Source organism: Onychostoma macrolepis, chromosome 15 (genome assembly GCF_012432095.1).
Source record: "Onychostoma macrolepis isolate SWU-2019 chromosome 15, ASM1243209v1, whole genome shotgun sequence".
Classification (NCBI taxonomy): Eukaryota; Metazoa; Chordata; class Actinopteri; order Cypriniformes; family Cyprinidae; genus Onychostoma; species Onychostoma macrolepis.
In genome coordinates this window covers 14775289-14791589 of record NC_081169.1, presented here as the reverse complement: position 1 = coordinate 14791589, position 16301 = coordinate 14775289, and the positions used below count along the sequence as shown (strand labels likewise).

At 35.2% G+C, this 16301-nt stretch overlaps 1 protein-coding gene across 1 annotated transcript in view; it reads left to right on the top strand.

The window, feature by feature from the left end:
* Nucleotides 1-16301, top strand: part of sorl1 (sortilin-related receptor, L(DLR class) A repeats containing) — a 72015-nt gene that overhangs the window by 34712 nt on the left and 21002 nt on the right. The window contains exons 7-17 of the mRNA XM_058744369.1: nucleotides 3532-3633; nucleotides 3745-3914; nucleotides 6011-6203; nucleotides 8472-8589; nucleotides 9669-9742; nucleotides 11318-11406; nucleotides 11519-11697; nucleotides 11795-11981; nucleotides 12093-12221; nucleotides 14020-14105; nucleotides 15851-16023. Of these exons, the coding sequence (XP_058600352.1) occupies nucleotides 3532-3633; nucleotides 3745-3914; nucleotides 6011-6203; nucleotides 8472-8589; nucleotides 9669-9742; nucleotides 11318-11406; nucleotides 11519-11697; nucleotides 11795-11981; nucleotides 12093-12221; nucleotides 14020-14105; nucleotides 15851-16023 (1500 nt within the window). The remainder of the gene's footprint in view (nucleotides 1-3531; nucleotides 3634-3744; nucleotides 3915-6010; nucleotides 6204-8471; nucleotides 8590-9668; nucleotides 9743-11317; nucleotides 11407-11518; nucleotides 11698-11794; nucleotides 11982-12092; nucleotides 12222-14019; nucleotides 14106-15850; nucleotides 16024-16301) is intronic.

The following is a 16301-nucleotide window of genomic DNA, read 5'->3' as shown; positions in this document are numbered from 1 at the left end:
TTCACACTGTGTTACTTCAACATTCTGCATCTACACATTCTCACTCATGCTTGAAAGTCTGATCTGTCTTCCAGACTAAGCGATGGGAGAGACTGCCAGCACAGTACGGCTGTTGTTCCAGAGATAAATGCCTCCTCCACAAAGACGGCAAAGTGACTCCAAAGCCAGATATTCATTAGGCCGGCTGTGCCAGAAACGATTCCATTCATGTTGGCATGTAAGAATAGAAGGCTTCTTATAGGCGAGTTTTGCTGTCAAGTTTGTAGTCAGGGACACTCGGATACTACAGCAGCAGAATTAGAGATGACAGTTTGCTCAGAGGGGCTGTTTGTGGCTAACTGCCTATAAATGCTTAATGATACTGTGATGGCTAAAATTGGAGGTTGGATCTACGTGTCAGGTGCAAATGGAGCCCTGGGAGAACATTTCTGACCTGACCACCTGACAGGATTCGTTAACGGCTCAATCACAGAAACATTGTGCATCTATCTCTGTAGCAGCTCTGCACATTCCTGAAAGGTGCCAGTTATGATGCTATTGAATTATGATAAATTTATTTGCATATTCAAAAAACAGCCCCATTAAATTACACTGTGACAATTAATATATATATATATATATATATATATTAAATGTAAATATGAAATACTGTATATATAATATAGTGTTATTAGTACTATTATTATTTATTAGCTATCCCTATTGACTTCAGTAGTATTTTTTTTCCTACTATGGAAGTCAGTGGTGACCAGCAACTGTTTGGTTCTTTTCAAAATTCTTCAAAATATCTTTTTTTTGTGTTCAACATAAGAGAGAAACTTATACAGGTTTGGAATGACGTTAGGGTGAGTAAATGATGACAGAATGTTCATTTTTGGGTGAACTATTCCTTTAACAATGTTTTCTTAAAAATACCATGTTTTAAACTTTTGATTTCCAGACCTAAAAATTATATTATAATTTTTAAAGGCAAATGGAAAAGAAATATAATTTAGTTTAATTTCACTTAAAAAGTGAACTCTTAAAAAATAAAAAATAAAAAAAATAAAAAAAATTAACTAAATTATTTTAAACAAATGATATAATGTTTTTATATATTAAATTATATTGTAAAATATGTAGTGTATTTTCATATGCAAGTATACTACATATAACTTTTATTATTTAATATTTGAATATAATATGAAATACTAAATACTTCATAATGTTTTCCATCATTTTTAATATAACCTTGTCCGGTAATTGCATTTAATGATGTATTGTTTACACAAGAACTTATTATTCTGATATTATGGTACCCTATCTAAACATTGGCATCTGGATCTGGTTGTTGCAGCTTTGTGGTTTGATTGTTGTTATCGCACACTTTGCTCTCTTAAGATCTCTCGGCAACAGCGTCTGTTTCGAGAGATCTCCCTGGTCTTTGCTCTCTAAAGCCAGATTGTGTTTTGGCTGCTTCCACAACACTGCAGTCTGTTCCTGGAGACAGCCGTTAACAGCGAGATAAATCAATAGCATGAATGGTGTGACTAAAAACGAGGCAGTGCAGAGAGCTGAGAAAGAAAACACTGAGCCTCTGTGCCTTTGAACAAGGAAGTGGTTAAACTTGTTTTTCAGGATGATTATGCTTATAAATACACTTTAATCTGACAGGCTGTCTTCCTGTTGTTCTTACACTGACCCAATAAATCCCTTTCACTGGCTGTGTTTGTTAGTATTTTTGCCTGTTACCACTCCCATCTTGCAAGCCTTTTTGACTTTGCAGCATGATCTAGGAAACAGCAATAAACCTGATTAATGTGGTGAATCTCTTTCTTTTCTTTTTTTTCCGAGTACTGCCTTTTTCACCTCTAATGGCATCTTTGGCTTTTATGCAGGCAGCAAAAATCTAATCTTTTAGGCAAATCTGTTTACTTGTTTACACGGCAAGAAAACAGTTTTGCAAAATCTGTCTGAATGGTAGTAGTTTTTTGTCATTTGAATTCCCTCGTTTCACGTAAGGTATTTATGCAGTGAATATTGAGTGAGTGATTTCAGACACAAATCTTTAGTTTGGTTGTACGTAATCTGTTTATTATAGCGAGACTTAAATTTACAGCTTTGTGAGGCTTTGTGAACCTGATGTAAGTAACTCTTACTCACCCAGAGCTTGATTACAGTGTGACAGCTTGTCGTACAAAGGAGAGACTGATTGAACCGCTTGAACTTCAGAATTGATTGAAGCTTTGATTTCCTGAGGGGAGAAAGTGAAAGAGAGACTTGGGAAGAAGGAGTGAAAAGACTCATCCCTTCGTGACGCATTTCTCATTTCAGACAGTGCTAGACAGAGGCACATCTAGGTTGCTGGGACACTGACTAGATTATTACAGCTCGCACCAGCTTTCCTTCTCTTTTATCTTTGAAAAACCAGCAGTTTTAGAAGTACAAATGAGACATACTGTTTTTACCTCTTCCAAATCCCCAGTAGTCCTTATTAAGCGGTATCAAGTACAGGACCCCAGTGAAAACAGTGCTGGCTGGGCATATCTCCCAATGCTGATATTGTCTGCCATTCAGACCCTATTTATATTATGCCACAGTTTATGGTAACTGAATGTATCGGATCACCTTATAAAATCTTTATGACTCTGTGATGTTTAATTTGAATTATTTTGCTACACCATATCCAGTTCCAGTTTTGAGTAGCAGTGTAAATTAGTAGAAAATATGTTTAAAAAATAAAACTGAACACTCAGATTCCAAAACATCTTTGTATAAATATAATGCCTTAAATAACAACAACTACAATTATAAATTATTTTTAAAATCTTATTTTTATTAATTAAATGTATAAATTACTTTTATTTATAATAATAATAATAATACATTATTGTTATTATTAGACAAATTATTATAAATTATTCATATTATTTTAAGAATTTTATTATTAATAAAATAATCAAAATGCATATTGGTTTTGTTGTAGTCTATTAATCATATTACTGTTATTACTGTGTCAAAGCTGAAGAAAATAATATATATAATAATAATATAGATATACAGTAAATATTAAAATATTATTGGCCATAAGATGACATTATTGGTTAATCCCTAATCAGTGTTATTTTAGCATTTATATACCGCTATAGTTTTTTTTAAATATATATTTTGAATCAGTTTTAATTTTTGTAATTATTTATTTTTATTTTTGTTGTTGTAATTTTTAGTAGTTTATATATATATATATATATATATATATATATATATATATATATATATATATATATATATATATATATATATATATATATATATATAAATTATTATTTTTTTTAAGTTTTAGTTTTACTTTAGTACATCAAGGTAAGCTAAATTAATATAAGAATAGAATATATATATTTTTTTTTCTTTCAAGTAAGTTTTTTTTGTTTTCTAGTTTCGGTTTTAGTTACCAATAATAACCCTGTCTCTAATTTTAACAAATTGTAATATGTGATATCCAATTTGATTTATTTGTTTTGGTTAAGCTCATTAAAGAATGTGTTTCCACAGACATTATTTGGGAGCCATGAGACTCAGTCTGTCCAGCTGTGGGTTTCCTACAACCGGCAGCCAATGAGAGCAGCTCAGTTTAACACCCGCCACCCCATCACAGTGAGTGCCGTCAGCTTCGCTTAGTCTCAGGAATATATTTATGGTCATGACTTTTAAAGCTTCATGTTGTTTACCTGTCTCATGCGATTTCCTGCTCTCCTCTCTCTGCAGGAGTACTACATAGCAGATGCTTCGGAGGAACAGGTGTTCGTATGCGTGAATCACAATAATAACGTTACACACCTGTACATCTCGGACACACAGGGCCTAGCCTTCTCTCTGTCCTTAGAGAACGTGCTGTTCTACAGCCCTGATGGCTCGGGGAGCAACACGCTCATCAGGTACAGTTGAACATCACAGTGTGTGTGTGAGAGAGATGCCTTCCTGCTGCAGAACAGTACATAAACACAGATGGTGTGACCATAAAAGTGATTTACCAAAGTAGGACATATGTTTGTTGGTCTTGGAACAGGTTAAAGGGATAGTTCACCTAAAAATGAAAATTCTGTCATTAATTACTCACCCTCATGTTGTTCCAAACCCGTTAAGACCTTCGTTCATCTTCGGAACACAGATTAAGATATTTTTGATGAAATCCGAGAGCTTTCTGACCCTGCATAGACAGCAATGAAACTACCACATCTTGGTATACTCTTGTGAATGCTCAGCGTAGACTGACACGAAAGAGAACTTTGTTGAAAAAAGTCGCTATTTTTGTTTTCTTTGTGCACAAAAAGTATTCTTGTAATTTCATAACAGAACGGTTGAACTACTGATGTCACATAGACTATTTCAACGATGTCCTAACTACCTTTCTGGGCTTTGAATGTGTTGATTGCCTTGCTGTCTATGGAGAGGCAGAAAGATCTCAAATTTCATCAAAAATATCTTAATTTGTCTTACTGGTTTGGAACAACATAATTGATGACAGAATTTTCATTTTTGGGTGAACTATCCCTTTAAATAATCGTGTCCCTAACCCCATTCATTAATGTTAAGGACTTTATATTGCCTTTTATTTAGTTTTTTTTTATTGGTAGTTTTCTGTCTTTACAAATGATATATAGAATATTTACAAACAATTCGAAAATACTATTTACATGTGACATATTTCGACATATAAGCTTAAAAGAAAATAAAGAGTTTTGTTATTAATTATAAAACTGTACAGAATCGTTTAAAAGTTTGGGGTTGGTAATTTTACATTTTTTTTGGAAGTCTCTTCTACTCACCAAGGCTACACTTATTTGATCAAAAATACAGTAAAAATAGTAATACTGTGAAATAGTATTATTACAAATGAACTCTTTTCTATTTGAATATATTTTAAAATGTAATTTATTTGAATGATGGCAAAGCTGAATTTTTATCATCATAACTCCAGTCTTTACTGTCACATGATCCTTCAGAAATCATTTTAATATGATGATTTGGTGCTCATGAACATATCATTTTATTATCAATGTTGAAAACAGCAGCATAATTTTTTGGTGGAAACCATAATACGATTTTTTTGGTTTCTTTAATGAATAGTAAGTTCAAAAGAACAGCGTTTATTTGAATCCTGAATTTCTGTAACGTGTTTTTTACTGTCACTTTTAATCAATTTAATGCATTCTTGCTGATGACAAATATTAATTCTTTGGAAAAATTTTTACTGACCCTAAACTTTTGAACATTGGTGTAAATCTGAAAATGCATAAATAGATAAATAAATTAATTAATGCATTTCTTAGCAGTTTTCAATAGAAACTTTCAACATACATTCTATTTTTCACCCTAAAAAACAAGAACCACTGACCGACACTAACCATAATGCCTTTTTCTCAACTTCACACTAACCATAATTCCTAAAATCCAAAGGAAATCATAGGTTGATGCAAATTTTGGTTGAAGCCCCAACCCAAAAATGTAGTTAGAAACGTTGTCTGAGAGCCAACAACCATGTTGAGCCAGGAACATGTCCCACTTCAATAATTCACGTTAAGCCCGGTCTTAAACAGCTTTTGGTTTCGTCACCTTTACTTGAACTCCTCTTGGTTTAGTGACGGCCCCTCATCAGTGCTGTAAATCCGTTTTGGCTCTGCACGCCTCAACCCCATAAGCAGGTTAGTGAGGTCTCGTCTCTATAATGCAAGAACTATGTCTTCGCCCACCGGTCCCTCCGCTCACACTGTCAGTAGAAAAGCAATCTATCATTCCTGCACAGCTTCCCAAGGACATGCTATTGTTTTACTCTGCGGCAGAGCGGGATCTCACCCACCGCCAAACCACTGAGCTCAGCACGGCCGCCTGAGAGCAGAGACGCAATTACTGCAGTGCGGAATGCAGATGAGATGCGCTTGGCTCGCGTGCCACTTGCATTTTCATAGAGTCCCTCTCTTGGCAGATATGAATGGCACATGGAAACAGATTTGCGTGTTTGTGTGTTTGAAAGGTACTTCGCCAACGAGCCGTTTGCAGATCTCCACCGGGTCGAGGGGCTGAGGGGTGTGTTTGTGGCCACTCTGATCAATGGATCGGTCACTGAGGACAACATGCGATCAGTCATCACGTTTGATAAAGGAGGAACCTGGGAGCTTCTGCAGCCACCTGCGGCCGACAGCCTGGGAGGAACCATAAACTGCCAGGTATTAGGGATGTTGGTCGTTTTGGATACTCAAGTACTAGATTAATCAGCCAAATACTCTGGGGTCAGGTTTTTTTTTTTAGATGTCCTGTCAATTTAATAATTATCCAAAATATAAAAGTAAGATCCATGTGATTTTAGTCCATTTAGTTTAACTCCCATTCAGGAGCACACAAACGTGTCCGATGTGGATGCTCTTTCTATGCAGAGTTGAGTGAATTTTCTTCCCCTGAAATGCGCTATATGCTTTTTGGCATACATTTCTTTCCCCCTCTAACTGTTCAGACTGCACACTACTACCCAAAATGCCACTGTAACGAAATATAATATACATGAATGATCATTTCTAAGTACTAGAGTACTGAGTACTTTAAGTACTGAGTAAATTCATGGCCAATAACTGATAAATGTTAAATAAAATGTTATATTATTTTGTCTATACATTATATTATTGTCTAAAACATTCATGTTATATATTTGTTTTATTAATTTAATTTATTTGTCAAATTAAAAAGTTTTAAATCAATTAAAATAAAATCATGTCAACTAAAATCAATTTTAATAATTCTAAAAATGTAATATTATACTTATTGTATGTATTATATTTAATATGTATTATGTTTAATTTTTAATGCTACAAATTATTCAGGAATTGTACTGTACAGTGTGAAGAACAGATATTCATTTTGAGACTTGCTAAAGATTACCTTGAATAGTGTTTATAAATTATTAATGTTTTTTAAGTGGGCATTAGATGATGGCAAAGGTGATCTTCATGAGCATAAACAATAAAATCCCAAGACTAAATGATAGTGATACATAAAAAAACAACAACTTGGTAACACTTTCTATGAAGCACGTATTTATAAGGGTATTAGTTATAAGGGTATTTTTAAGGCACTATAATGAATGCATAATGCATTATAAAAAACTTTATAATATGTTGTCATCTTATGAATATTCTTAAGAACAGTTTTAATGTATTATAATATTTACTTATTTGTGGTTATAGCCTTTAAGAGTATGATGATTTATAACACAGTGAACACGTTGCATCCACTTAAATTACAATGGATTATATTTCTCATAGTTATAATGTATTATAAGTCTCATATCTTGCCATCTTTCTTATGCTACTTTACTTACAGCAATCAAAGACCACTTAGAAGTATAGTAATAATAATAGTAATATTTTTTTTTTCTCAAACAGCCATAAGATCAGATATCAGATTAGATGAATGTGTAATATGACACATTTGCTTTGAACTATTTTTATTTTAATATCAGTTTGATTATTTTGATGGCACCCTTTAGACAGCTGTTGATAAGTAACTCTGCAACTACATGTCAACTAGCAGTCACTGGAGTATTAGTAGTATATCTGCTAAATATATGCTAACACTTTATTTTGATGGTTCCCCAACAGACAAACTGACTATAAGTAACTTTACAAGCACGCCAACGTTCTACCGACCCTAATCTTAACCTAAGCCTAGTAATACTCTAATGAGAGTTAGTTGATATGTAGTTACAAAGTTGCTTATAGTCAATAGACTAAGGGGACCATCATAATAAAATGTAACCTAACATATAAACATTGCATTTCTTTTTTTTCAGTTGAAATTATAAGCTAGCTCACATCAAAATTAATATTAGCCTCACGGGGAACACTCAAATAACAGTCCACACCTAACCACTCACAAGATGTAGTAAGATACTGTGCAGATCTTAAATAAACAATGTCAAGATATATAGTCCATTATAAATGTAAAAGTAGATTTAATATGGTGTTCATTGTGTTATAAATAATCATAATCTTAAAGGTTATAACCACAAATGCGTAAGCATTATAATGTATTATAATTGTTGTTATGATTATTTATAAGATGATATAACGTATTATAAGGTTTTTTATAATGCATTATGCATTCATTATAATGCCTTAAGAATACCCTTATAATGTATTATAAATATGGGCTTCATAGAAAGTGTTACCAAAAACTTTAATATCAGTAGATAACTGATATGATAACAATATAATGTGCTTATCCCTACCATGAGTGTAATCTCCACTTTTTGCTCTATTTTGTGTAGTCCTGTTGCTAAGTATGTGTTCATGAAGATGTGGTTTTGTGTTTGCGAAAGGAGTTAGACTGCCAAGTTTTACAATTGTAAGAGGAAGTAGGGTTTTTTTCATGCTTCCAGTGAACTGTTTGTGCTTTTTTTATCTTTATTACATAGTTACTATCTCTCTCTTTTGGTCTCTCAGCTGGACAATGGCTGTTCCCTGCACTTGGCCCAGAGATGGAGTCAGCTGCTGAATATTCAGCTGCGCAGGATCCCTATTCTGTCTAAAGAGTCTGCACCTGGCCTCATCATGGCAACAGGTGGGTCACATAACCTCTCCTCTCATATGTGCGTGAGAGAGGAAATGCAAACACTTTAGCAGCTTGTTCTGTTTCTTCCTGTTTATGTTGCTCTGCTCCTGTTAACCACGTGTGTGTAGGTCCCTTCAGAGAACACAGTACAAACTGTAATGATAGGGAGCAAGTGCATGAGCCTGACTTCTTGAGTTCACGCCGCCTGGTGGAAAACATTGATTTTGCTCTCTTTGCATGGTTTGGAAGGCACTTCCTCCCTCTCGTATCCTCTCTCTCTCTCTCTCTCTCTCGTGTTCTCTCTGCCAGCCGCAGCCAGGCCTTTAATTAAATGATTATTAGATAATGTGCATGCATGAAGACGAGAGGCGCAGGAGGCTTGTGAAAATGTCTGGCCGCTTCAGCTGCTATCGCTCCGGCGCAGATGTGCTAATTATTTGTACTTCACCCACTGGATAATTATCACATACAAACACACCCTCGCACTCATCGACTTAGCCAGCCGAGAGCGGCCACGCCACCTCAGCATTGTTCTTATTGCAAAAAAAACGTGTTAAGTGCCACATATCTCTCTTAAGGAGATGAAGTTCATTACCACTCAAATTAATTAATGACAAAACCACCTGCGGTGATGCAGCAGTACAACGCATGGCATCGAAAAAAGGAAAACGATGATTCTGATGTCAGGGGTGTGGAAGGAGAAGGTGACAGACAGTATCCTTGTCTGGGCTTCTTGTCACAGTGGAAAGTCTGAAGCATCTGAGAGGAACACAGTGTTCTTGCCCTTTGCTGGGTTTGTTCTTGTTAGTGCTAATTTTCTTCTGTTTTGTCTCTATTCTGGTCTGAATTTTGAGTAGGCTGACACATTAGCATCTACACTACAAATATGATGTGGTCAGATGCACTTATGACATCTCTCATGTGGTTTACATCATGAAACATAAATACCCCATTTACACTTGTTTTAAACGCTGTCGTTTTGTCAGATGGTCACCTGATATCAGTTGTAATTGAGGCCTATATGACGCCAGATACAGTGTAAATATTGACTGTCAACTTACTCTCTCTCTCTACCATCTTCTGCATAGGATCTGTTGGAAAGAATCTGGCCAATAAGCCCAATGTGTATGTGTCCAGTAGCGCAGGGGTCAGATGGAGAGAGGTGAGAACCTGCATCTCTCTGCAATTAAAAAAAACAAAAAACGGTTATTTTGGTAAAAATTGGGTTTGCGTAGAACACACAAAGCAGCGATTCATGTGTCCAAATTTGCTCAATCCAATTATGTTGCACTTTTGGCATTTTTTTTTTTTTTAATGATAATGATTTCAGTTAATATTTTATTTATTTTCAGGGTTTTGTCAGTTGTATTTATGTATTGGCTCAGTATTTTATTTACTTTTTTCTTTTTAACTTTATTTTCTCAGATTGATTTTTTTTTTTTTCTCTGCAGTTATTTATTTTTTTTTACAGCACTTATTTGCTTTAAAATGTGCTGTATAAATAAAATTTGACTTGACTTGATATTTATTCACCCATGTGTTGCTCAAATCTGCTCTTTTTTTGTAGATCATATTTGTTTGGCTTGTTTTAGGGATGCTCATATTTGAATGGTTTAACCGTTAACCGAAATAATTTTGACCAATTAATACTTAAAAGGTATTACTTAAAGGCATTATTTACTTAAAAGGTTTTAAAAGTTTTTTTTTTTCCAAGTATTTTTTAAAGTTTGCTGCATTGTTAAAGAAAAATATTCTATGCATACTTGTTAACTCACGGGGATGTGTCGATATGTGCAACCGCACATGCCTACAGATATATTTCGCTGCGAAAGCACCTGCTCCACTTTCACTTAACGCAAGTAATAAAGGCAACACAATGGCAAAAGGCAATATTGGATAAATGGTTATCAGAGAGTGAATCCGTGAGTAAATGTATTCAAATTCTGAATGGGTTTGGGAATCAATAAAAAGCTGTCACTCATTTTCAGTTCTTCGCAATCTCACAGAGTTTCATTATATTCAATGAAGCGCTACACTACTGCACAATTATTCTTTTATTTACATCGTGTGTACGTTTTGTTTCTTCTAATGAGAGGATTTATGCCTGATGAAAAAACATGCGGTTCTTCAAAGTGCATAGAAGAATTAAGTGTGTTTTAATTTTGTCATCTTAATTTAATTATATCAGTGAAAAATATTTTGTGTAGGCTTTTTTATTTTATTCTTGTTGTTTATATTATTTAATTCAGTTTATTATTTGTTCTCAGAAGCGCAGTAGGTGTATATTTAATGAGTCACAGACACTCATCCATTCTATTATTTATTTAATACTAATTTAATATTCAAATCTTATCAGTTAACGGTTAATGTAATGGATACCGAACGGTGGTTGTCTGTCAGAAAAATGTACCAAAATGAGCATCCCTAGTTTGTTTATTTATTCATTTATGATTTCTTTTTTTTGAGAAAATGTGTTAAATCAGGAGTTTAACCTGTTTGCCTTTACATACTAAAGAAGTACCACTAGACTATCCCATCTTATATAAAGGATTTTTTTGGTCATGTATTATTATCTTGTCACCAGTTGAGCCAACAGCTTTTCTCATTAGTTACCCAACAAAAACAAATTTGTGTACGATTCTGCTGCCCATTACAATAGCACTTTTTATGTTTCCAGACTTATTGAAAAGTGTAGTAGCATTTGTTGTTCCATGTAATGGATATGTTTGTTCTTTAGGCCCTGGCTGGTCCTCATTTCTACACCTGGGGAGATCATGGAGGGATCCTGATGGCTATCGCACAGGGTGGCTCCACCAAAACACTCAAGTCAGTAACCATTTAAGGATCTAATGTCACTCTGCATTTAGTAGAAGCTCTTTGAGTATTATCTGGCTTTAGGATGTTACTGATAGCTGGGTCTTGTCTTTTGCTGGCTCAGATTCAGTACCAACGAGGGGGAAACCTGGAAAGAGTTCCAGTTCTCAGAGCAGGAGGTATATGTGTACCAACTGCTGACTGAACCGGGTGAAAAGAGCACCATCTTCACCATCTTTGGCTCATATGCGGACCAGAAACACAGCTGGCTCATTGTGCAGGTCAACTCTAGTGATGTTCTTGGTAAGAGAACAGTGCGCTTATAATTGGTGCACCTTGTAACCACCACACCTCAGCAAATTCCCTAGCAGCCAGTTCTACATCTGATGTTATGATTTAGGTGTGCCGTGCTCTGAGGGCGACTATAAACGCTGGTCTCCTTCTGATGAGAGGGGAAACGGCTGTCTGCTCGGCAGAGAGATGGTGTACAAGCGCCGCTCGCCTCACGCCACCTGCTTCAACGGCGAGGACTTCGACAGGCCCGTCACTCTGTCCAACTGCTCCTGCACTCGACAGGACTATGAGTGGTATGAGCCGAAACCCCGTTTTCCTTTGCTTTTCTCATTTTGTCATTTTCTTCACCTCTGAATGCCAATCATTTTCCACTACTTTGTTGTGTCAACTTTATCTGTTTGCAGTGACTACGGGTTTAAGCTGAGTGAGGATCTGTCTCTCGAGGTGTGTGCGCCTGATCCTGAGTTTTCTGGAAACATTTATGCCCCACCAGTACCCTGTCCGGTGGGCACCACTTACCGCCGCAGCAAAGGGTGAGAACAATGTTACCTTTACCTACAAAAACACAACTGATTATACACAGTACAGTTCAAAAGTTTAGAGTCAGTATTAATACTTTTATTAAGCTAGGATGCATTGAATTGATCAAAAGTGACAGTAAAGACATGTATACTGTTACAAAAGATTTGTATTTCTAATAAATGCGGTTCTTTTGAACTTTTCATTTGTTAAAGAATCTTAAAAAAATGTTTCACAGTTTGCACAAAAATATTAAGCAGCACTGTTTTCAACATTGATAAAATTTTAAAATACAATAAAATATTTTTGAATTGTAATAATATTTAATACGTGATATATGTATTTCACAATATAACTGACTGTATTTTTATCAAATAAATGCAGTCTTTGTGAGCATAAAAGACTTCTTTTGAACAGTAATTGAGTACCGATTCGAGGAAAAAAAAAAAACTCCTTTCATGTTTTATTATCATACAATACTGAACCAGGCAGAATTTAAATTGGAATTGGTAGATTTAAAATTAAATTAACTTCCAAAAAGAATGACTGCACCACTGATTGTTTACAATTGTTTTGTTATATCACACACACATTTATATTTATATATTAAATGGGGTGGATACTTATGAAATCAGTTATTTTAATCTTATTTTAGATTACTTTGTAGAGGTCAGTTTGAAGACTCTTGTTCCCTCTATAAAGCCGAATCATATCTGTTGTGATTCATTGCTGTAAATCAGCAAAACATGAGAAGGTCTTAAGGGGGTGAATAACTTATTAAAGGCTCTGTGTCCTCCTGGATACAGATTGTTAGCCGCCACCATCAGCTGCAGCCCGGGAGCATTATTAGATCTGCCGCTGCTGTGTCACCATGCATCTCTCCTCTCATTATCTGCAGTCGAGAGGAGAGGATTTATTTAGAACACGGACTTGAACCGAATTTAGCTGGATGAGTTTAGATCTCTTCCTCAGTCAGTTGAGATGTGAGGAAATGAGGTTAATCACAATTATAGTAATGATTCCTGGGAAAATGGAGAAGTAAAGTTAATTACTATCATTTAGGGATGCTCAATATATTATGATAATGTTTTTTTTTTTTTAAACATTTAGTGTTGTTGTTTTTTTCTTTTCTTTTTTTTATCAGCTAATGTTGGTTATTTAACTGGGTGAGGAATTTTATATTTCGCAGTGGAACTTAATCTAGATTTAACTTAAAGGGATAGTGATAAATTACAGCAAAGATTAACCCATTTAACACAACTCTAGAAATGTTCTTGCCATTTAAGGGCATGTTTCAGAAAAATAATATAGATATATCTTGATTATTTTGCTCATAGTAATGCATCAATACTGCAGGTATCAATGTGTTTTATTTATGTGGTCAGTCATTCAGTCAATTTAATGAAAAAGCATGTAAAACCAACATTTCACAGAAATAACAAAACTATTGGTTTTTAGTACCTGTGTATATATATAGTCTAAAAAGCATAATGTTAGCTATGTATTGGTAACTGGCCATTATATTTAGAATAACTATTATACTTTTATTGACCAGCAGATCTGAGCATCTCTAATGTCAATAAATGATGAATGCAATTAGCAGTTTCAGATAAATTTGTGACAACTTTGGTGCTTCTCAAAATATTAAGCACGCATCAGGACAGAAAAAGAAGAATTTATAAGAAAGCACAAAATTCATAAACGTGTAATTGCAGCATCACCTAGTGTCAACTTTTAGAACAAAGTTCTTCAAGAAGAGAAATTGAATAAATGATTTCCACTGATGTTAAGGTGTGTCATCTGACGCTTTAGGTACAGGAAGGTTTCTGGAGACAGCTGCAGTGGGGGAGATGTTGAAACTCGGCTGGATGGTGAAATGCTGCCCTGTCCTGTGGGAGGTACAGTAAGATCCTCCTCTTCAGCTTATACAATCATATTCTCTAAGCTCTTTTTATGTAACACCACACAATCATATGGGATGCAACATGAAGCTGTGGAGTCAAAGTTCATAACACGACCTCAAACAAATAAAGAGCAGTTTTGACATTTCATTACACAGGAAAAAAAGTTACAAGAATATGGAGCAAAATAAGGGTGGAGAAACAAGTCAAGTATATTTATATTGCACGTTTTAAAGCAAGTTGATGAAAATGATGATAATGCTGCAAAATGAAAATGTAAATGAATTAAATGAACAAATACAATTTGTATACTTTGAAAAGAAACTTTTACTAAGCAGGGACATATTAAATTGATCGAAAGTGACACTCAAAACATTCATAATGTTACAGAAGATTTCTGTTTCAAATAAATGTTGTTCTTTTGAACTTTCTATTCATCAAAGACTCCTGAAAAAAGTATCACAATTTTCACAAAGATATCAAGCAGCACAACTGTTCATATGAGAATGATTTTCGAAGGATCATGTGACACTGAGGACTAGACTTGATGGCTGCTTAAAATTCAGCTTTGCCATCATAGGAATAAAATGCATTTTAAAATAAATTTAAATAGAAAACAGCTATTTTAAGTTGCAATAATAAATTTAACAATATTAATGTTTTTACTGCATTTTTCATAAAATAAAATTGATACAGTCTTGGTGAGCAGAAGCAGAACATCTTTCAAAAAAAAAAAATATATATATATATACTTCCCTTCTTGACTCTTTGACTCATGGGATCTCGTTTTTACTAATAATTTCAGAATTCTGTTTAGTTGTTTGGTAGCAAAAACACAATCAGTCCTGTTTTTAACCCAATCAAAGACACATTTGTTGAGGATATTTGGAAATGCATTTTAGTACACAGCGTGACATATAAAAATCCCAGTAATGTCTACAATTGTGTCTGAATATGTGTCTATAGTATAAACATGACAGTATAGTACAATACAGTAACGCCTTAACATCACCACGTTGAGACAAGTATATATCGCTGCAGCCCGGAGACCTCCAAGTGGGAGGGACTTAGGCCGCAAGTAGGTTGGGAGACCTCCAAGTGGGAGGGTAGGTTTGGGGTTGGGTTTGGTGTAGGGAATATTAACAAGTCCCACCCATTTGGAGCTGGCTCCGACCTCCGTTTATACCTATCTCCGCTGAGATGACACGATGGACTGATTTCTACAATGAAAGCTGAATAAAGTAACGTGGCCAGTCAGTCCTTAAGATGGGATTTGAAAGTCAAATGAGGATTGTTGGAGTGTGATCAAAGCCCATCTCCCCACCGAGCTGTTCTTAAGAGCCGTCGCTGTATAGACTGCCTCTTCTCTCCATCATTGTGGCTCTCAGCCACTTGACCGCGCTTCATTGGCCACGTTGATTGGCTTGCCTCTCTGACTAGAGGACGATGGGAGTAAATAAGCAGCCCTTTCAGAAGCGGAGATCTGATCTAGCGGGAGAAGGAAGTGATGTGACTCTCAGCGGTGCCATCAGTTTTTTTACGATTTGCAGTGAAACAGAAAATGGAAAGCCTTCCCAGAAGGGTGCAAGCTGTTAGCAAGGAACAACTCCCTTTTAGTGCCAATGGTTTTGAAATTAAATGCTCACATGGGAGTGTTCGGGTGAAATATGTAGGGTATTTCTCTGGAATGAGTCTTTATTTTACCTTTTAACTAAGACCTCTTACCTACTTTTCTTTTTTAGAGAGTAATGAGTTCATCCTGTATGCGGTGAGGAGCTCCATTCACCGCTATGACCTGGCCACAGGTACAGACCAGCCGCTTCCACTCTCAGGTCTCCATGAGGCCGTGGCTCTGGATTTTGATTATGAGAAGAACTGCCTATACTGGGCTGATATTTCACTGGACACCATACAGGTGAATAAACATCCTTCACTCACATAAAAATAGGGATCTGTACCATATATTATATCTAATATATGGTACAGATTAATCGTTGAAAGATCATGATCTCGATTCAAACACCCATGCGATCCCATTTTTAAATGACAACGATTTTCCCATGTCTATTAAACCTTTGAAACAATCACACCGGAACATTCAAATCTGAGAGCAGACATTTACCATGTTTGGGTAAGAAACAGCTTCACAAACAGCCTTTATAACTACAGAGTATTATTTTGGTCTTACAGTCA